General features: G+C 33.4%; 3 protein-coding genes across 4 annotated transcripts; 1 reads left to right on the forward strand and 2 right to left on the reverse strand.

Moving 5' to 3' along the window:
- Positions 1-560: 560 nt before the first annotated feature.
- LOC110682236 lies at positions 561-4623 on the reverse strand. Its single transcript, XM_021858519.1, has 3 exons — positions 3558-4623; positions 1477-1587; positions 561-1151 (listed from the first exon to the last, which is right to left on the reverse strand). Exons 1-3 carry the CDS (start codon positions 4194-4196, stop codon positions 954-956), a joined length of 948 nt encoding a protein of 315 aa, XP_021714211.1. The 5' UTR covers positions 4197-4623; the 3' UTR covers positions 561-953.
- Positions 4624-6108: 1485 nt separating this feature from the next.
- On the forward strand, positions 6109-11469 carry LOC110682237 (polyadenylate-binding protein 2-like). Its single transcript, XM_021858520.1, has 6 exons — positions 6109-6364; positions 6541-6643; positions 7286-7353; positions 10438-10629; positions 10725-10855; positions 11117-11469. Exons 1-6 carry the CDS (start codon positions 6239-6241, stop codon positions 11163-11165), a joined length of 669 nt encoding a protein of 222 aa, XP_021714212.1. The 5' UTR covers positions 6109-6238; the 3' UTR covers positions 11166-11469.
- Positions 11470-11678: 209 nt separating this feature from the next.
- LOC110682235 (ABC transporter G family member 11-like) lies at positions 11679-18341 on the reverse strand. Of its 2 annotated transcripts, none has more exons than XM_021858517.1 (8): positions 17669-18341; positions 14103-14182; positions 13522-13986; positions 13327-13416; positions 13092-13217; positions 12798-12992; positions 12615-12701; positions 11679-12503 (listed from the first exon to the last, which is right to left on the reverse strand). In XM_021858517.1, the coding sequence occupies exons 1-8, from the start codon at positions 18165-18167 to the stop codon at positions 11850-11852; spliced, it is 2196 nt and encodes a 731-aa protein (XP_021714209.1). In that variant the 5' UTR covers positions 18168-18341; the 3' UTR covers positions 11679-11849. The 2 variants fall into 2 exon arrangements, with proteins under 2 accessions (XP_021714209.1, XP_021714210.1); XM_021858518.1 differs by lacking the exon at positions 17669-18341 and adding an exon at positions 15172-16392.
- Positions 18342-22843: the final 4502 nt, after the last annotated feature.

Here is a 22843-nt window from a genome sequence, read left to right on the forward strand (position 1 = left end):
TGATTGATGATGAAAGACTTCAGTATAAGTAGTGCTCTTAAATCTTCAGTAACCAAGATCTACCATTGAAGATCTCTCACTTTCTCACTCTAAAACCCTAATTATAGAGGTTAATCCTCCCTAAACCCTAAAAATTAGAGAGAGATAGCTAAAACTAATAAAAAGAGTTCAAACAAATAAAATGAACTAAACTGCTAAACATCTTAGTGATGGGTTGTCCCTAATCACATTAATTTTTTATAGTTCTTTCTTATTCACATCTACTAAAACACAATTATACAGCATTGTAAATTTTCACTCAAATAGTTGTAACTCAACACTCAAATATGTGAATAAGAAATTGTTCAGCTTTAGCTTCTTCTGGTATAATGAGCTACGGCGCTTCCAAAGAGGTAGTGGTAGACTCCCTAGAGTTTGGATCACATATTAATTATTGTTTTTGAAAGAAAAACATATTAATTTCATAAGTATGTCATCTTGTAAATCTAAACTTCTAAACTACAAGTAATAAACTTTAAGGATTAATGCTAGCAGAAAATAAGTTTGCACCATGGAACCTCTTACTCACAAGCTCGAAGAAAGGATTTATTCAACAAAGATATCTCAACAAAACAATTTGCTTACATTATTCCTTTTATTCGGTACAATGAAATTGAGTCGGACTCTACAGAGAACTTAATATTGGTCACAACAGTATACAGTCAGCATTACCCTCACAATAATGCCTCAAATGGTACATTACAAATGGGTGGAAAATATAGGCAGCAACCACCAACGACTAGTGAAGTGTGCGAGGTTTCCACTTAATTTCAGCCCTAATTCCTTCCAAACAATAGCCCTGAATGATTGTGTCACGACAAAAATGTTCAAGGATTTGAGATTGCTTTCACTTGCTTAGTCCATCCTAAGACAGCCTGACAATAATTAGATGTTAACGACAAGAATTCTCGACTTCATGATCCTGATGCTCTGTCATTACTTGCCCCTGTTTGCACTGCTGTTGCCTGGATTTGTTGCCCATCCACTTGTTTCAAACCATTATCTGGAACTGTTTTATTCACACTCGTCTGACTTGGTGATTGTTTGGTTTCGAATAACTTTCCACTCTTTGCAATTGCAAGAATCAACTCTAGCTGTTTTTGCTGCTGGTCCTGCACACACGTTAAAACTTTGGTCAGGACATTATCAAAAATTGCATGACAAATAGAGAGATCCATATTACTGATATCTGACGACCCCAACAACTATGAAATTTGAAGGAATGGAGGGAGCAGGGGCAGCGATTTACCCAATGTGATCCAAACGGTAAACCTTGTATACAGCAGCAAAAGTCTAACAGAATAAATAGATATCACTAGGAAGCTAAAACATCGAGTGCATGCAGTTAAGGACCTTTACAAGCTTCTAATTCTATGTAACAGTTATCAACCCAGTAAAGGCGACTCAAATTAACTGAAAACGTTAGTATGTTCTTACCTGCATTGCAAGCAAAACTTTTTGAACTTCGCCAAGCTCCTTTTCTAGGATGCTTTCTTGAACTGCTAAAGCACGAGTGGCTTCGGAATTCTTCTGAGTCAGAGCTGCAGTCTTTGAACAGACACGACGTTAAAATCACAGTACCAAGAGACAAAGAAGAGACAAAGATGTGAGATAGAACGGCTGACACGCATATAAACAGATTAAACCTTTTTTTTAAAGGGAACAGATTACTATATGTAATACTTTTCATAATTCTATACAGCTTCAACCAACTAAATTTGCTTTCAGTCTTAATCTATACAGGATGAATTTCCAGCCAAAGAGCAGGTCCATGGTTTGAGCTCAGGCCCCTCTTCCCTCGTGGTTGAGAGATGTTAGGGGTATCAAACTACTTTGACCTTTTTTTTTCTTTTTTTGAGATGTGCTCATCGGACCTTAGTCATAACTAGGTTGAGGCAGCCACGCCAAACAGCCCAGTCCAAGCCCAAGATGGGCAGCTTTAGGTGGGGCTATACCCACACAGACACGGACACACACACTAAAATTTGTTTGTTAGTTTCTCAAGTGAATTAAAACAACTGAACACAAAAGCTGACAACAATTACAAGATAAAAATAAAACGCAAAAATAGGAAAACCAATGGCACAAAGCATTTCCTAGTTGCAAATAAGTTTCATAGGCAAATTTCACAGAATCGAGGATGGCTATATGAATCTTCCATGGCTCCATCCATCCTTCAAATGAAATTATGGAAAGAATACAATCTCCAAACTGTGTGTAACTATGTTGTTTCCTTCTTTCTGTGGGAGATTATAAGTTTATAACCGCCTGTTCACCTCAGGAACTCGCGTATCTGGTTCTGTCATTATCTTCAACAACTAAGCACCCATTTTCCATTTTTTTTGTTCTAACAGCCTGATACCATTATTTTCCACTATTTAGACTCTACCCTGGAAGAGAAGTTCTACCACAGAACCACCACCACTCGGCTTAACACACAAAGCTGCTATGAGATACAATTGCATCCCCACAACCTGATAGGAACCTTAATCTTTATAACAAAAAATGCAGACGAGGGAAGGTAGGGCAAAAAAGAAAAAAAATGGTAATCTAGTCCTGGTTTCTGATTTAAGCACACCACCCAAAAATTCGCACTTCTTCTAGTGGTTCTATTGAGGTTTGATCATACTCTACATAGAATTTAGACATGATGAACAATGTAACACTAGATTCAGCATGCCCATTCCCTGTCTTCCTACCCCAAGTTGCATACAGTTCACTCGATTTCATAAAATATGAATCAAATAACAATTGAATTGCCAATAAAATTTTGTGACCTGTATAATATATGTTGCATCTATTAATATAGCGACATAACAAGATCTGTAATGTCACTTAGGAGTTTGGACAGTCATAACTATGTCCTGGTATCCTCAATTTAAGAGCTTTTCTTATCAAAATACCATGTCCAAGTCAAAGTGTATTGAGCAAACAAAAATGGAAGAAAGGTTTTAGAACGCACAATAACTAACATTGCAAAACCTCCAACATATATAGGTATATAAAAGCCTGGGCAACAAGCAGCTGAGAGCCTGAGATATCCACCAATGAAACAAAATCATCCTCACAATTCTCACATATTGATAAATTTTGGCCGATGTTTGGGTTGACCAAGGAAGCACTTTTGGGACCTGTACTTTCCCCATTTCAAATGAAGCTCATAAATGGTTAGGACCAGAGGTTTTCTCGTTTCCAAAACCCGATCCATTTCCATGCTACATAGGTTTTAATCTCTATTTTGGAGGGTTTAGTAAGCTTTCACCAAGCACAATACTCTCTTATACAATGCATCAAAGACCTTGAGTCTCAGCAAAAATCTAAAGTAAATCCCAACACACTGAATGCATATGATTAGGATCTAATTGAAATGCCCAAACAATTTGTAAGCAATCAATCATCACTAAGGATAATAGCAAATAATTCTTATTGAATACATATGTAAATCAAATCAATCAACTTATTAAATAGGCAAATTGAATCAATTACTCCTAACCAAAAAGATGTTAAAGGCTGATTACCTCAGAAATGGGATCCTTCAAGGATTTCCTAGTGACCCGAAACCGAACCCCTAATTTTTCAAGCTGCCTAGATAGCATCCTAATGATGGAAGTAGCACTCCTCATACTTTCCTCCAATTTCTCAATCCTGTCAATCACATTTCCAGTTTCGGAACCCGGTCTCGAGTTCATGGGCGATCCACACACCCGCTTCCATTGCCGCCTCCGGATCACGGAACCAACAGCTACAGCCACAGCTAGAAGCCACACCAAAAGTCTGCTTCCCACCGCCAGTAACCCAGAAGTATGCTGCTTGTAAAAAACCCGATAACCCCAACATCCCACTGAAATTAATACTGCAGAAATTACGCAAATCGATTCCAAGAAAGACAGAAAACCATCCAAATTAAACAATTGAATCGAATTATCTTCTTCCTGAAAAGCATTAATGGAAGAATCATGAACTTTGATGAGAGAAAGACGATTTCGCAACAAGGATAAGTTTTTATGAAATGGGTAGTCGTTATTTTGCAAGGATTGATTATGGAAGAGAGAGAATTTGAGGGTTTTGGTGGAATTGAGGTGGGTGGTGTTCTTGGGGGAGTAGAATTTTACTCGATAAGTGGCATTGGATAAGGGATTTTGAAAAATTAGTGACATTTTTTACACTGATTTTCAGTTGATTTGTGAATTTTGTTAGGGTTTAATTGAAGATTGAGATTTTTTATTTTCAGGGTTTAATCTTTGTTAGGGTTAGTTGGGGTTCTGGTAGTAGGATTTAGGCGGAGAAGTTGAAGTTCATTCGGTTGAGGAAGAAGAAGACAGGAGGCTCTGCCCAATTACCATTGTGTTTTTTGCAATTGTGTTTTTATTTTTATTACAGTACTCGTGATTTTGCAAATGTCAACTCATTCGATGTACTTATTCGATTTACTTGGTTTATTGTCTGGAATTTACTTATTGGAAAATCTTATAGGGCTTTCAGTTCACCTTATTTTTGTGGATCTAGTATTATCTAATCAAATTTTGACCTTATATATAGAGCAAAATCATTAGTTATGAGGTGAAATTTGTCTGCGGCAGTTTCTAAACTTGTAGTTTTCCATTGTTTAACCAAAAACATTTGAGAAACAATAGTGTTTAATTACATAAATTTAAAGCTTTAAAAAAAAAAAAAAAAAAAAAAAAAAAAAAAAAAAAAAAGAGAGAGAGAGAGTATAAATAGTTATACTACATGCATTTTATGTGGGTGTATATTGCAAAGCTAGATGAAAGGTAGCTGAATTTTATTACTTAACACAAGTAGTTACTTTTATTACCTCATAGCCTCATTGTATGATGTACTGGGGTTAGCTAAAAATGGTTGTCTAATACAAAATTAGTAAATTATTAATACAAAATAATGATTAAAGGATCCCAAAACACAATGTATGGAGAGCAATATAAATGCATCAATACCTTTTTGTACTTGAATGTTGCCTTATATGTAGTATTTTTTTTTTTTAAAGGTAAGAAGAAAACACATTAGGAAACCCTCTTCACGAGGGGAATCCTTAATGAGTCAGTTTGAAGTATGGAAGCTAAATTAGAGCTAGTACAATCATTAATTAACATAAAATCTGTTACTAGGTGGCCTACATTAGCTATCTAATCTGCTGCTCAGTTTGTCTCTCTATACACATGTCTGATGCTCCAATTGTCGAATTTTGTCAAAAGAATGCCAGAGTCTTCAATGATGTTTTGGATTTGCCAAGGGGTGGACCACTTACCTATTATTGCATTGACAATAAGTAAGTTGCCACCTTCAATTTTGATGTTTTTGAGACCCTGATGAAGTGCTAACATAATGCCTTTGTGAAGAGAAGTTGCCTCTATGACGAATGCCTTTGTGTTTTCTAGATTGAAGGTTGCTGTCGAAACTAGGGCACCTTTGAAATCCCTAATGATGACGCATGCTGTTGCTGACTTGTTTCGGACCGACCCATCAAAATTAAGTTTGAATGCCTAATATGTAGTAATAGATACTACATATATTGGAACATATGTGATATGTGTATAGTTATTTAGTTCGTACCAAAACAAAGTTTGGCGAAGAACTCACGCACTTATCTTGTTACCTTGAGGCTACAAGTTTAAGCCCCACCAATTACATTTGCTTGAGAGTAGGGGGTTTCCCTTACCTTCAGCCCTCACTTTCATTTGAGGCATATTTATGAATATCGAATGCGTATAAATAAGAGGTGTCAAAAGTACACCCGACCCAATCAGATCCGAAACCAACTTGTAAAATATCCGGTTCATATTTGTACTTGTATGGACATAATAGTTTAGTATGACTAAACTTTAAAAATTGACTCGATTCGAACTCATCAGACTCAATCTAATCATTCGAATTGACACCTTTAATATAGATAAATCATCCAAACGCATAAAACGTATTCTTACACCCGAGTTTAAAATAGACGTCCCGGGTCATACTTTGTCAAACAGCCCAGTGACACTTGAAAGTACCAAGCCCATGATTTCAACTGAAATAGTCGTAGTTATAAAGAGTAAAGGATTCTTTATAACACCTGTAATGTCGTGAGGCAAATAAATTCCGCAATTCAACCCATCCATTCATTCATCAACTTCTCTTCCAAACTTAAGCGACACTTTGACGAGCTGAGGAGAGAGAAAGTAAAAGCTAGAGAGAGAAAACCATGGATGAAGAAGAGCATGAGGTCTACGGAGGTGACATTCCTGTCGAAGGAGATTTGGAGGGAGACTTGGATGCTACCAACGCCGACGTCGACATGTCTACCGGCGACGATGACGCCGCCGTCAAGGTTTTCTTTTCTTTTATTTTTATCCTTTATTGTTTCAATTTTCTCTGTAATTTGTTCTTATTCAAGATTTCTGGTGATTTCTGTTAATTTTTGTTGATCAATTTGTGTTTGGATTATTGAGTGTTTACGGAAACCCTAGGATTGGAAATCGATTGATGTTTGATGTTGTGTTTTAGGAGCTTGATGAGATGAAGAAGAGATTGAAGGAGATGGAGGAGGAAGCTGCTGCACTTCGTGAGATGCAAGCTAAAGTCGAGAAGGAGATGGGTTCTGCTCAAGGTTTGGATTTATCACTTGATTTTTTTTTTCTTTGTTTATAGGTTTTAATTTACGTGCAGCTTTTAGAGTTTTGTATTGGAATTAATTATTACACTGTGTGATTGTTTGTTGAGGATAACATTGATTTGTTGTCTAGTTTTTCAGGAAATATGTTTCTTCCTAAGTCTAGTCATATTATTCATTATTTGATTGACTAATTTGTGATTGGAACGATCAACTTATTTTAACTTTAAATATGAATGGAAATACTGCGTTCTAAATGAATGAATACGCTGAATTTCGTGTCTGACAATATTTACCTTGTGGATTTAGAGTGTGCATATAAGGTCCGTCTTTGTTGGATGCAATACCGTCACCTTTATAGCTTTACTAGTATAATATTTCAAAATTTAAAATTTGGAACACTTAGAAGGATACCATACCTTATCTGTAAATCGATAATGTTAGTGAACTTAGTGTAAGTGTAACACTCTCTTTTTAAGGAAGTTGCTATTTGGTGGTTAGCTCAGTTTTGAACTTATCTTCCCCTCCTAATCTACTTAAAAGTTTCATTTTCTTGTTCATTGTGACATACTTAATGTAAATTTTTTATTTTCCAAAATTTTACTTCGATTGTTCCTCTAACAGTGGTTATCTTATCAGATCCTGCCACTGCCGCTGAACTGGCAAACAAGGAGGAGGTGGATGCACGGTCTGTTTTTGTTGGCAATGTAAGTATCTCTTTGCAACGCTTGTATATTATGGATTGTATTAATTTGTGTATATGCTCTCATCACTCTTTTTGTCAACAATAACAACAAAACTGGATTGGCTACATGAGCAAAGATGTCATCCTCATGAGTTGTTCATGTGGATCCTTCTCCTATTCCCACTCTTATCCAATGCAATATGATCCTGTTTACACATATTTCATATCCCTTTTCACCCTTTTATCAAAGTGCCTCTGTTGGTGTTGGATGTATCTAAAACTGCTAAACCTCTGCAGTTGGATTCTCATCTTCTTATCCTTGATAACTTGACCTTCTCATTAAACCTCTACCTCCAAATATTGGCCTATATTTAAATTTGCTTGTCAAAGTTTGGTTACTATGATAAAGGATTTGTATGATATGCATTGAATTATAGTTGAAATACTAATTAGGTCTATCTTAAAAGACAATTCCGTTAAAGTCTCTTAATGATCTTGACAATTAGTTAACAAATAGTGACAAAATAAAATACTCTTTATCTAAGTTCAACAACTATTGACCATTAAAGTCAAATGTGGTCTATCGTTATGAAGTTGATTATGAAATGCCAAATTCCAATCAATTTTATATTGAAAGAAGTTAGTGGATATCTTAGCGGTATCTTTTCAGGTTAATGGGATATTATACCTATCTTTGTCCAAGGCTGCTCATGTTTGATGAATTTACATTTGGAAACCATGGTAACTTCCTTGATTGCAATGTTATATATTAATTGAAACTGAGGTAATTTCCTCACTACTCCACTACTCTACCCAATCTGCCCTCAAAGAGAGAGAAGAGACAAAAGGAGAAAGATGTAGATAGGGTTGAATTCTAGCTTACTCTTGTTGCTTTGGATGTGATATTGACTTCTTCTTGTGTTATATGGGGAATGTTTACTTTCTACTTCTTAGTTGGTTGTGTCAGTTAAACTGTGTGATATACCCTTTTTATAAGTGGTATCAAGTTTTTGTAATTAGAAATAAAGATGGTTATACTTATTATGAGTCTGGCTTTAGTTATATTCCTTTGGGAACTCATCTCACAAAACATTGACAAGAGCTTACTTGCTGGACTTAAGGACCATTTTCTCTAAAAGTTATGATTAATAGATTTAGGTTTCCTCAAATCCTGAATTAGTGTGTTCTAATAGCGTATTTCCAGCAGATCATTTGTCTGCTGTATGCATTTGCTGATTGTGGTCCCATGAATCTTCCATATACCCTAATATACTCCTTTATTCATATACCATGTATCTTGTGGATTCTTGTATCTACTTAAAGCTATTTTGCCCCTCACTCTGTTCTGCTGGCTATCTCAATGCATAATACATTATATTTTTTTTTTCTTTATGTGCTGTCCACAGTACTGTTTTCCGTCATATAAAGCATCATATAATTCTTTGAGTATGTCGTGGTTTGACTTAAATGTCTCACTATGATCGCAGGATTTTTCTTCTTCATCAAGTTCCTTTTGTGATTGTGTCTTAATGCTGGACTTGGTATTGGAGCTTGGTTGGCATAGTTTTCGAAATAGATTTATGTTGGGCATTGAAAGTCATTTGTTTGTTCTGTGATTTAAAATGTTGGAAAAAGATGAAAAAAGGGAAAAGAAAGTAAAAAAGAAGAAAAAAGAAAAGAAAGGAGAAAACAAAGAAATTATAGAAAAAAGGGAAAGGGAAAGGGAAAAAAAAAAAAAAGAAGTGGAAAAAGTTGAATATATTTAAGTCCCCCAGAAAGATGGAAAAGAAAATCTTATTGTAAAAAGAACATAAGGGGATTACAAAAGTAACTTGAATAATTATTTGGTGATCAAATATTTTTTCCTTTTTTTTATTTTTTATTTTTCTTTCCAAGTAGAGTGGGGGAATTGAAGTTGGATAAATTGTAAACTGGTATGAATCTGGTGGTGGTCATAAATTCTTCTAGTCAAAGCCACTCGTGCAAGACTCCTGCTTTCAAATGCAGAGGTGCGCCACTTCAACTGGAGCTAGGTGTGGGGAAAGTGCCCAGTGGCGAGCGTTGTTCCCAAATCAAAACGTCACTTGCAGGTGTGATGATGGATGCTGTAAAACATGTGCCTTTGGCCATGCAGTTCTCAATTGTTATTGTCCTTTATTGTTGCAAGGGTTACTAATTGTAACCTACTGAATGTGAACAAAAAGTCGTGTTTTTATTTCTGTTGAAAGAAAAAGAAAGGGGCAAATGGTAAATCTCTGTTTAGTTTACTGCTTGGTTTATTATTGTTGATGTGTTTCAAGTTAAGAATTATAGTGTAGAGGATACAATGAAACTCGTTCACAAGTCAAGAGTTCACAAAAATATATCTCAGTGTTTATCTCGGAGATGAAAAAGTCTTTTTTAGTTTACATGAGGGTTATTTTTGTTAAGATAGTTGGAGCTTGAATTTTATATGCATACGTGAGAACTATGTATGCTATTTCTAATAGTGCAGTTTGTGGGTAAAGAGTCTGGTTAAGGGTAAATTATCAAGTTTAGATGATTTCAGTGTTTACCTCTGCTGCAAAATTTAAAAGGGGAGAGAATAATGGGAAGGCATGTGGTCATATAGGTAAAGTACACATCTATAATTAAAAGGCACGCGAGTAATTTCTGAGTCATTGATGATGGCTCTTGAACTTTGATTGTACTGCCTTGAAGAGTTCAGCTGTTACTAGTTAAGCTTTAAAGTCTTATTCTCTGGCTGCTTCTCAATTCTAACCTCATTCTTGAATCTTAGACTACTTGAGAACCCTGTGTCCTAAAGACTAATTATTAATTAGTCTACTAGGAAATATGCTTGGATTTGGTTACCTTGGCTCCTCTCCCTAGAGTCCCTAGGAATTTTGGATTTGGTTACCTTGGCTCCTCTCCCTAGAGTCCCTAACCTTTAATTCCTAGGTCACTGCCCAAGAGGCCAGTGAATATCCCATGATGAACCATATCACATAACTTTCTTGATGCATGTTAAATCCACAGCTCTGTTTTTCTCTCTGTTTGTTGTATAATTGTCTATATTTTACTAATTTTCTGCATGATCAATTTGGACTGTGTTAATATTTCTCAGGTTGATTATGCATGCACCCCTGAAGAAGTTCAGCAACATTTCCAATCTTGCGGGACAGTGAATAGAGTGACCATTCTTACAGACAAGTTTGGTCAGCCTAAGGGTTTTGCATATGTGGAATTTGTTGAACAGGATGGTGTTCAACAGGCGCTACAGTTAAATGAATCTGAACTACATGGTCGTCAATTGAAGGTATATTTGATGGGGAAGAGAGGAAGGGGGGTGGGGTAGGTATCATTGTTTATAGCTTGTTAATCACGTCAGTGTTTCTATTTAATTATTTGCAGGTGTTGCCCAAGAGAACAAATGTGCCAGGCATGAAACAATTTAGGGGAAGACGTTTTAATCCTTATATGCCCTTCCGTTCCCGCAGACCGTTTGCTCCGCCTTATTTCTTTAACCCATATGGCGGCTATGGGTATGTAACAAATTCTTTTTGGGGCAGTATTGTTCTATCATCTGTAGTATTGTTCTATCATCTGTATAATAGTGGCTTGTTATTGTGAATGGAGTTCATACTTTCCAACTCAGTAGAGCTTATTCATGCATGTATGTTACAATGTTGCATTTACTCGATCATTGCTTAAAGTGCTTGCTGTAAACAAGTTGCTATGTTATTTATGTGATAAATTATTGACTATACCGTTACTGATCGATTCCTCGCTGTGATATACTGCAGGAAGGCTCCTAGATACAGAAGACCAACCCGATACATGCCGTATTACTAGAAGAAACTCTATCTGCAGTTCTGCATGATAGGATTCATTGTGTACTACTAAGTTTTTACTAATAGAAGAAACATTTAGTTACTGCTGCTTATGTGCACCTTCAGTCCTTCAGATGTATGACATACTTTGGAATTGAATACTTGTGAATTGTGATAGACGTATGTCCTCTCGTACTTTGACTTATTTCAGTTCCAACATAGTTACCTTCAGTTAATCAGGAAATTTTGATCCTGGATTGGAGTGTCATGCGAACTGCATTACTAATCCCTCTATTAAAGTTTAATCAAACTAGTTGTTGGATATATTTACGCTTGTCGTATCTCCCCAGTAGAAAGGTTAATGCTTATATAGTCTTTGTTGGTTCTTTACTTCTTTTAAATAGTTCTACGTCAGTTGAATAATTCCAGCTTGTCAAACAATTCGAGAATTATTTGAGGTGAAAGATCTCTAATGCTTATAATTAAAAGGTATTTAGGAAAATTTCAAGTGTGTATGTATATACAAGCACAATAATAAAACCCAAACTTAATTTTCATTCCAAATTGAATTTATAGTTTTACACAAAATTTACTAGTATAAAAAGTAAAAAAAAAAAACCTCACATTTAGCAAAAATAAAGGGAAAAAAAATACATATATTAAAATATAAATAAATAAATAATAAAAAAACATGCTTAGAATTATGCTAAGAATTTTGCTGGATTTGTTTGGAATATTGAGGACCAGACATCAAAGCTCTAATCACGGGCTTCAGTTTTTCAGTAGCCTTAATAATTCCCAAAAACATTAGCCTGTAAATCACAACCATACCAAACAAGATTGCAAGGTCTACCCATTTTGAGTACCCCATTTCAACTTGCCACAAGTTTTTAAGCACCTCTTCTCCTGTAATGGTTGCTGTACCGCCAACTAGAGCATTCGGAAATGTCAGTCCTTCAAACTCATTCTTGTAGAACCCTTGATTCGCGTACTTGTGGAACGCAATGTAGTACATAGGGTACTTCCAGAAGGGGTTAGGGAGGTCATTAGGCAATCGGAAAAACCCTCCATTTAGCATCATCACACCTTGAATTCCTGCCCCGGTTATTATACCCATTAGAAAGTCCGGGACTAAGCTTGCAACTATCATCATTAGGCTTTCGACTAACATCATGCACATAAATAGTACTAATGCGAAGTATACAAAGTGGCCGAATCCTCTTTGAAGGTGTACTAGATAGTAAGCCATTGCTCCTGGGATTAGAGATATGATGATCAAGTAAGGGATGGATGATATTGTGTTCCCTACTGTGTAGGCTGCAACGCTGTAGTGTCCGTTGAGTCTTTCTCTTTCGAATATCTAGCAACAAACACAGATGAAGGTATTAGCATTTTTAATAAATTCTATAAATAAAAAAGTTTGTCATATATATTTAACAGTATAAGATATGAGTACAAGCAATGTTCTAACCTTCATGTCCTCGACGAATGAAGGAAACCCTCCAATTGCCATAAAAGTCAGGAAAGCTGCGACAAACATGAGCATTGCTCCTCTAGCCTGTAAAAATTACACAACATTCTGTGTTATTTACATACATATGGAAGATTTGGTTCATTTTAGATGAAAACATGTGAGTTTTCGGTATATAATCACCTGAATAGAGCCATAAGAGAGGCCAATATCATAAAATATAGTCCCTACACATAAACAAAGAGCAATGTAGATTCCAAGTCTAAGCCAATAGTATCCCAAGTCGCGGTACATGTTCACAAAAGACCTCTTGGTAAGAACAATCGATTGAGTTATAAAACTAGCATGTTTCCTTTTCGATTCAGTGGAACTTCCCTCCTGCAATAACAATATCAATCTTTTAGAGTTCTACCATATAAACATCATAATGAAGCATTATTAATCAGATGGATTAAACCGATTTTGAGCTTATTTTACCTGTTGGCATATCATTGAAATGTGCTGTTGAACTTCTTGGTAAGTTTGTGATGTTTTGTATGAATTCACAAGAGTGTTTATAACTTCTTCAGTGCTCTGTTTCCCATTTAATCCTTGTTCAATATCCTAAAACGAGAGCACCAAGTCACACAAGTTCAATAAATCATACATATGCCTTTTTTTCTAGCTAGTTTATAGCATACAGAACATATTAAATATTTCGAGGAGTACTTACAGCTGTTTCGAAGTCCTTGTTGATGGTTCTTAGGTAGTGATCAGAAGGGTTTCGCATGGTTGGGCAGGGGAATCCACTTAAAGCGAAAAACTGCTTAGACAAACATTTGTGTTAGAGAATGATCTTATAAAATTTTACTTGACTAAGAAAAAATCGAGCCAAAATTGTATACAAAAATGCACTTAAAAGCGTTACCTCATTAGCAGCTGAAGCCGAACCAAAGTAGACAACCTTTCCACTAGAGAGTAGACAAAGATTATGAAATAGCTCAAAGACTTCACTACTAGGTTGATGAATTGAAGCAATAACCGTCCTTTGATCCTGTTTCGCAAGCTTGATGATTCGGCTCATGACATGGTAAGAAGCCGCGCTATCAAGGCCACTAGTAGGCTCATCTAAGAACAAAAGCCTTGGCCTAGTCAAGATTTCAATGCAAATACTAACTCTTCTCTTTTGTCCACCACTAAGACCTTTTACACTCCAACCTCCTATTCTTGTGTTGACACAACCTTGCAATCCCATGTCTCTAATCGCGTCATTAGCTCGTTCGATTTTCTCAGATTTTGTCATTGAATCAGGTAATTGAAGCTGAGCTGAGTAGTATACTGCTTCTTTTACCGTTAGTGTTGTCATTAGTGTGTCATCTTGAGTCACATACGCCTAATAGTAATGTATTATATGCTAAGTTAGATAGTTCAATTAGAATTTTATGAAAATTATACAAATTACATGCTTAATGCTTTATTAATTAGGTGTTTGTATATCATCTTACGTACCGAAGTCCCAAAAGCAAGAGTTTGTTTACGACCATTAATCAAAATCTCTCCTGTTTGCCTTGTGTTTGAACCTAACCTGCCTGTACATTTGATGGAAAGAAGTCAACAAATGTTTATTCATAAGTCAACTCGCAATGTCTTAGTCGTTTAAAATGTTCAAATTAAAGAAAGATACAAATTATTTTACAATGGTTACAATAATTTTGTAGTTTTTACCCACTAGACCACTATAATGTTTTAATCACAGCTAACAACTATACATCACATTTTATATTAAATTTTTAGAAATCGCATTATTATAAATCAATTGGAGCATATATCAAGATGTCACCATTAATTATTGTAATGATTATGCTTAAGGTATTACAAGTTACTTGTTTAGTAAGTTATATTAACTCCGAAATTGTTTATTAGCTACTTCAACATTCTTTTTGCAACTCAATTAAAAACTAAAATAATGAACATCTAACTATCTAAACACAATTAGTAATGTTGACTTTCAAAGTGACATGCATGCATAGCGCGCGCCGGGTAGTGTCTAATCTAATTATAGACGACGATCCCCGCACTTACTGAGCACGTCGCCTCTTTCCAAGCAATTTTAAAAATTAACATAAAGTAATCAATTAATATTACAAACATGTATTATAATAAAAATTAGAAAAATGTATACATAACTATTAGGGGTTACATATAAGTATTAAATATACTCTAGAAAATTGTTTAAATTTAAAAAAGCATGACAAAAACACACTAATTACACTGATTTATGCATGTTTTTGTCATAAAAATTACTGTAATGATTAATGGATTCAATTTTTCATATGCAGCTGATTTGTAGTTGTAATAGATTAAGCTACCTTCGTTTCAGTGTACTATTCTTAACATTTACTACGTATTAGTGTATAAGATAGAGGATAAATGGATAAGTACATAATGTAATTAAGTTAAATCAATGCAAACTAAGACAAAAGACAAAACACAAAAGTATGCAAAATAATATAGTGAAAGACGTATATTGGTATATATGTACGTAGAATGTAATCCGATTAATCTCTAATGGTCTTACCAGCCAAAGCATCCAAAAGAGTGGACTTTCCACAACCAGAAGGGCCCATAACAGCTAAAACCTGACCAGGTTGAGCATAGCCAGAGACACTTTCTAAGATAGGCTGTCGCCCACCATCACCACCACCACCCGTGACTGTTATTGATAAATCTTTCCATGTCAAAGATACATGACCTTTGCTACCTTTATGTTCATTATCATTAATGATAACATTATCATGATCGCGTACTATTAACCTTGTATCTCCCATTTTCTTCTCCTGATCAATACAAACTTTATTCTTGCACGAACTAGTTGTGCAAGTAGGAAGAAATAAGGCTTAAGGGGAAATTAGAGAGATGGGTTTGTAATTTGGCTTAATTTCAGAATTAAGAAGGATGTTTGTTTTTATAGTAATTAAAATTTCTTCGACCAAAAAGGTTTCTCCTTCGGAGGCGCCGTCAACTTGCACGCGTCATTCCCCGATTTAAACTTGTGCACTTAACAAGAATTAATTAAGTTAATCAATACCATAAATCCATAATACTATTTAATTAGAGGAGATTTAATTCTTTTGACCCTCTTTTAATTAATTTATTGGTTTTGCATATTATTACTATTATGGGCAACCTGGTCCTACACTTATTTTAAAATTAAATTAAATTTGATCAATCAGAATGTTTAACATGCAAGTGGTATATAAAAAGTGTTTTAGCCTGTTTGACAAAATTATTTGTCATGTCATGAGCACTAAGTAATTGTTTAATGTTATTTGAAGTTACTAAGTTAGAGATTAATCGTTAAAATTGTTGATTCAAACAAATGTCAACTGTTTAGTAAAACTAGTTGTGGATTACTAATTAAAAAGACAAGGAAAGGACAAAGTAAAAAACCCTTAAACAAGTAAAAATATGATATTTAGGGCTGATTTATTATACTCCATAATACAGTATAAACCTCCCATTAATTTCTTACATACGGCGGCTATTCAAATTGCCATAAAAATCTTCTTGTACATGCATTACTATATGTGTGAAGATGAGATATTGCGGATCAATATTAATACAGTAACAAATAAAAAAATATAAAAAATATAAAGTAGATGGATGGATCGGACTCGGACTCGGAGGTTGTAACACTTGTAAGTAGGTCTCATGCATTAAGTAAGACGAGAAACTATCCGTTTCGTTTCAATACAATATTTTTAAAATGAAAAAAAAATATATATTTTTTATTTAATTGTACTCGTCTATAATAGATAAACTTTGCATTATTAAAACGTTTTTAAAAATGTTTATGTGTAACAAAAATCCGCAATATCATTGTATCACATCATCATTTAAGTAGCATTGTGTCACGTCACCACTAACATTGCAACAACTAATATATTACATGTCACTATTAGCATTATATTCTACAATTTTCAAACATTTAAGCACATGGATACTGAGATCACATTCTTACTATCTTTAACCAATATTAATTCATGTCATTCACAATAATTTTTTACGGAGTATTTTTTAAACAACGTACACATTAATTCCTATGTTATCAATCTTAATTACCTGTAAAATGGAATAAGGAGTTAGGTAAGTTGCAAAATATTTAATTAATAAAAGGATTCTTTCTAATTATACCAAATCATTGATACAGCCAAATCGTTGTTTGCTTGCAAGATATAGGAAGTGGTCACCAGATATTTATTCGATTATTGGTGGATAAAATCATAATCTTCCATTCTTCATGTGCTGGTTTTATTACATTATTATTAAACCAATAAAGTTTTAAGTTATCTAGTTGTGATCCCTACCCACTAGTTTGGCTAGTGTCAGGTAGACCTAGTTATTGGGTGGGTCGGGTGCGGGTCGGTTGCGGGTCAAGGTCAAAGAGGGTCACATTTTATAGGGTCAATATGGGGTCGGGCCAATACGGGTCGCAGGTTGATAATGGACGGGCCAACAAAATATCAATTAAAATAAATATTGGACAAAGCTATTATTAAATACATATGAATACAAATTAATCTATACAATTATTTTTACATTATGTATTTTCTTTATCAACTAAATTGGAAAAACATGTTGCCCTATATTGACCCTACCCATTAATTAAGGGTCATTTCCATTAATAGCCCTGTCCATTAAAAGCCCTATAAGCTTGACACTGACCCTATTATCATTGGACTACCCTGTCCAATAACCACCTCTAATGCCAGGCCATAAATAAAGATTTTTTTTTTTTTTTTTTTACAAAATACGGACTAATCAACTTTTGGAGAGGATAACCGAGCTTTAATTAACTGGCGATCACTTGTACCTTTAATTAATTTCTTAATGTACAATAATTGTACTTTGTACTCCGTATATCGTTATGAACTTCATTACCTACCCCATACATGATATTGATACGGAGTACATACCAACGTAAGCCAAAATTAATAAAATAATTGACCAAATGAACAAAGTAATGGAGTAACAATACATAAAAATAAAGTTACTGAATTAATAGTAAATCTTACCAGCCAAAGCATCCAAAAGAGTGGACTTGCCACATCCAGAAGGACCCATAACAGCCAGGACTTGTCCAGGCTCAGCATAACCCGAAACACCTTCTAAGATAGGCCGTCTTTGCCCATCAACGACACCGCCTTCGCCACCACCTTCTTTACCATAACTAACCGTCACCCACAAATCTTTCCATGTCAATGACACTTGATCATTGACATCATCACGATGCTCCGCCCTCGAGGGCGGAGCATCGTGTAAAGATATAGTAGTTTGAGGAGGATGAGGTAAAGACAACGATGACGAATTCGTATTAGTGTTAGTAATAGCACTAATACTACCGGTTAAGCTAAAGGGGAAGTACCTCCTTAAGCTACTAGAATTCCTCCTTAAAATCTCAATATCATTATTATTTCCCGCTTTCTTTTCTTCAGGAACATTTTTAGCTAAGGGCCTTGTTGGGCTTGGGCTTGGGGTCCATCTTGGTACGTTATTTGTGTTTATTTCTTCCATTTTTTTTAACACAAGTTAAGTTTTTGTTGTGAGGGATTTGAAGGGACGGGATGAGATCACGAGAGAGGGGAAAAAAATTGAGTCTTGCATTGAAGCGCAGTCTAGATTTAAGATATATATAGACTTGTATATTTTCAACTCATACTACACTTGTTAATTAAGTACTCCGTATTAAATAATAAATTAAATTTGAGTATACATAGGATGTATAATTGAGTAAGACGTACGGTACCATTGAAGCTTGTTATATAATTAATGCTCCATAACACATGCTAATGTCACACATTAATAAAATATACTTCGATTTGTATATTTTGAAAAGCACAAAAATAGTATATGGGACTAACATTATAAAACGCCCAAAAGAGTTAAACACTTAACTTTACAAGTTTTTTTTTTTTTTTTTTTTTTTTTTTTTTTTTTTTTTTCAAATTTGTCATATATATATATATATATATATATATATATATATATATATATATATGAATTCCGATGCACGCTTCAATTTTGTAATATTGATGACTAATATTGGGTGCGCCCTAACTTAAATTTATCATGGTATCAAAGTCATACCTACAATTTAGACCTGTAACACAATGGGCCAATTTCGTAGAATGAATCACAAATGTGAGCCTATTGCGGCTAATTAAGGCATCTCATTTCGATTCAATGAAATATGTGTTGGGATTATTTCGCTATCTTGAGAGTGAGGGGTAGCTTAAGTGGTTAAAGCTTCCTTCCCGATTCCAATAAATCTTGGGATCGATTCTCACCCCCGCCCTTGTGGCTCTCTAGCTAAACACCAAAAATAAAATTATTTCGCTATCTTGAATGGAAACTTTAATTGGTATCATTGTCATATCTACAATTTAGACTTGTAATATGTACGCACTATAGGCAAGTTTAATAGTAAAATGAATTTCACATGTGAGCTTAAGGCATCAAACTTTGATTATAATTTTTGTCAATATATGATTAAAAACACAACTATATGAGAAATATTTTTTGTTGATTATATCTCAATCAATGTACTACCTATGTTTAACTTAGTTCTACCCATTGTGTACATATAAGAAAAAATATTACTCATATTAAATTTCAGGAAAAATATCGTTGCAAATAATATGAAAAAAAAGGTAGTATTTTTCAATTGCCAAAGGAAAACGAAAGGAATCATTACATTGAAACATCAATCAATTAATATCAGTAAAGTGTATAAATGGGTTTGAAAAAAGACGTTCAAAGGGTAAAATGTAATCATTTTGGATTGAGATTATTGTTTTACTTTTAAACTTAATAATCAGTCTACTTTGCACGGCCTTGCATTGCATGCGTGTAACGTACTTGAGTGAAAATCGATTACCAAATTGAGTAAACAACGATTACCAAATTGAGTAAACAGTCAACTACGCGCAATAAACAATCAAACTTAATGAGTTTGGTTTCTCCGTTTGACTCCCTTCTTAAATCTTAAGAGTGATGATTAATTTTACAAGTAGACGTATGTAAGAATATGAACAAAAACAAAACATTTTCTTTTTCATATATCATAAAATAATGTCTAGGGGAACTCTTTGCATAATATATGTAATAAAGAAAAGGGATGTCACTTAGCTTATTGATTCATATTACCCTCATTTTAAATTATTTGTAACAATTTAACATAATATATGAGTTAAAAACGTCTAATCGGTGTAAATGTTCTAAAACAGAGGTAATAGATTTTCACTCGTTGTTTTCAAGGAACGATAATAATGATGATAATTTTATATTATTTTTTTACAGGGTCATATAAAAAATTAAAAAAAGAAAAGAAAAACATAGGTAATAGATTTTCACCCGTTGTTTCCAAGGAACAATTAATAATGATGATAATATTATATTTTTATTCTTTAATTTTTTTTAAAAAAACAATATATGTTCTCTTTTCTTTTTATTAGCAACACTTATCAATTTAAGTTTGTCAATAAGTCTTATAATAACACAAGTGTAATTTTTAGAAAAATTTGTCTGGAAGGGACATATATGTTCACTATTTTGCCTGAAAGAACCTTATTATAAGTTTATTTTGTTATTTGAGAAGGAGAAATTGGAGGGAAACTGAAAAAAAAAAAGGAGTCATTTATTAAGGTCACATGAGAAGTTAACGTAAAAAAAAAAGTCAATTATTGTCGGATTCCGACCTCAAGGTCCCTCCAAACAATATAGTGAACATATATGTCCTTTCTAGACAAATTTTCCTAATTTAGGTAATTCTTATATAATAAGATAAGGGATGTTAGATCACGTATTTGCAAATACGGAGTACTAAACATTGTAGACCAAACCATATACATCATTTTCGGATCACTATATAAGTTATCATTGTTCTACAAAAAAAACATCTCTTTGAATCATTCTTCTTCGTTCTCTGTTTCTTGATGGATTAAAATATTAAATTGAGGATATAACTCATGTGCTTTTTAAGGATGAAATTTTAAATTGAAAATGGATATCAAATCTAACACCAGTACATAGTTCTTATTCAAAACTGTCAAGTAGGTTATATTAAGTCAACGATGATTGTGAGAAAAGATGAAAAAGTTAATCATACTTGTGTGCGTTGTGCCTATGGAAGGCGGTGTTGGTGCGTGGTTTTAGCCATAATTTTGGTCAAAAATTTTAGTTGGTTATTGTTGAAATCCATTATAACCCACTTGTAAATGTTCCACATTGGAGAAAGAGGAGAGATGATTCCACTTTATATGGTAGAAGAGTTACTTCTATTATTGTCAATCGGCTTTAGAATGAAAACTCACAATTGGTTTTTATAGTCAAATTTTGTAAATTTTAATTGATCAACAATTTTCATTGCTATATACAAACAATATAGTAGGCATTATAGAAAGTGGGTTAGAAACTTAGAATCACACTTTAATAGTCCCAAAATAATTGAGACGAGAAAGAAATGATAACCTAAAAAGGAAAGCAAATATTAATTGCAAATAATGTGTAGATCCTTTTTTGACAAAAGTTGCAAAAAATATAAAACAGATGTAATATACAAATACCTATGTAACAACATATTTTATGATACGGAGTAATATTTTGTTTCCAATACAGTTATTCAAAACTATAGTCAAAGTTAGTATATAAATGGTCAAATTCAATCAAATATATACAAGTATTATTTTAAAATAAAGAGAGTAATGCTTTTTTGAAATTGAAATGGAGAAGATTCGGAAGATCATATTTGTATCGGTTAATAGTAGTTGTAGGACCATATGGATGAATAATTGATATCAGCAGATTCACGACATTCATCAACTTGCATACAAGGGTCATGTGAAATTGTAGGAGGACATGATCATCAGTATCACCTTTTCCTTGAATAATACTGTTGTTCATTTTAACAATAAGGAAGTTGGTGGATTGAAAGATTAATTAGGAAAATTACATATACAGTCGAAAGGTTGTTTAAGGATGTTTGATTCTCAAGTTTAAGATTATGTTAGATATATGATATATTGGAGAATAGAATGACTTGTTTATTATTCATTAATTAATAGGTAAAGTATTTATACAAAATATACTTATAAGATAGGAAACAATCTTTCTAAAAGATATACTATACTGTATATCCTAATTGAATATATCTAAAGATATTATTTTCATAATAAGATACATACGGAAAATATATCACATATATATTTTTCAATATATCATATCTCTAACAGATTATGAATGGGATATACAAAAAAAAAAATGAACGAAAGAAAGGGGGGTAAACACTTGTCTTCTACCTCTTCAATCCCCAATGGCCGAATTAACTCTGAGCGCTCAATAAATCACTATGCTATCATGTATGTTGCTATTTAGGATAGATTAATTGTTTTCTTTTTTGTCATACATATTATTGACAAAATAAATTCTCAATCTTAATTAATATCAAGTACAAAATATTATTGACAAATTGACCTTTCCCAAGCTCAACATCGAAACATAACAACTTTTACCGAGTAGTACAACTAAATAAATCAAACAATTATCTAGCTATAATGTAATTTTTAGCTTGCTTGTCTTGATAATTTAAGTTATTATTGTGGAAATTCACTCGAAACTCATTCTAATTGAAGTTTTAATTTCATGTGTATATTATGTTACAATTCTCTTTTTTTGCATAACATACTAAAGTAGTGTTGACAATCATACATATTTTTTAATGCGTATAAGCTTGTGCTTTCTTTAACGCGGTTCATTTTTGTTTCCTTTGACAATCAAATATCCGATATATATATATATATATATATATATATATATATATATATATATATATATATATATATATATATATATATATATATATATATATATTACAAGCTGGTAAGAGAAAATAAGCTTACTTACTATTAAAAAAATCAAGTTGCCAAGTTGGTAAGAATGCATTAAATAATAATAATAATAATAATAATAATAATAATAATAATAATAATAATAATAATAATAATAATAATAATAATAATAATAATAATAATAATAATAATAATAATAATAATAATAATAATAATAATAATTGAGCTGTACTACTTATTAATCACAAGAGGAGCCTACATATAATTAATTCTTTGTATGAGCTGACCAGGCATGATCGCCCAACACTATTGGCTGGCTGGCTGCTGAATAAATGACATTATTAA

This window comes from Chenopodium quinoa, unplaced genomic scaffold (assembly GCF_001683475.1).
Source record: "Chenopodium quinoa cultivar QQ74 unplaced genomic scaffold, ASM168347v1, whole genome shotgun sequence".
NCBI classification, from domain to species: Eukaryota; Viridiplantae; Streptophyta; class Magnoliopsida; order Caryophyllales; family Amaranthaceae; genus Chenopodium; species Chenopodium quinoa.

What these genes read in the sequence shown, in the direction of transcription:
- LOC110682236 (XM_021858519.1), bottom strand. Translation starts at nt 4,196, where the DNA reads ATGTCACTAATTTTTCAAAATCCCTTATCCAATGCCACTTATCGAGTA. An exon ending in TGAAGGATCCCATTTCTGAG is followed by an intron (nt 1,588 to 3,557) that starts GTAATCAGCCTT and finishes GTCTGTTCAAAG; the next exon opens with ACTGCAGCTCTGACTCAGAA. An exon ending in AAGTTTTGCTTGCAATGCAG is followed by an intron (nt 1,152 to 1,476) that starts GTAAGAACATAC and finishes ACGTGTGTGCAG; the next exon opens with GACCAGCAGCAAAAACAGCT.
- LOC110682237 (XM_021858520.1), top strand. Translation starts at nt 6,239, where the DNA reads ATGGATGAAGAAGAGCATGAGGTCTACGGAGGTGACATTCCTGTCGAA. An exon ending in GGAGATGGGTTCTGCTCAAG is followed by an intron (nt 6,644 to 7,285) that starts GTTTGGATTTAT and finishes TTATCTTATCAG; the next exon opens with ATCCTGCCACTGCCGCTGAA. An exon ending in AACCCATATGGCGGCTATGG is followed by an intron (nt 10,856 to 11,116) that starts GTATGTAACAAA and finishes GATATACTGCAG; the next exon opens with GAAGGCTCCTAGATACAGAA.
- LOC110682235 (XM_021858517.1), bottom strand. Translation starts at nt 18,167, where the DNA reads ATGGAAGAAATAAACACAAATAACGTACCAAGATGGACCCCAAGCCCA. An exon ending in CTCTTGCTTTTGGGACTTCG is followed by an intron (nt 13,987 to 14,102) that starts GTACGTAAGATG and finishes CATTACTATTAG; the next exon opens with GCGTATGTGACTCAAGATGA. An exon ending in ACAAGGACTTCGAAACAGCT is followed by an intron (nt 13,218 to 13,326) that starts GTAAGTACTCCT and finishes CTCTCGTTTTAG; the next exon opens with GATATTGAACAAGGATTAAA.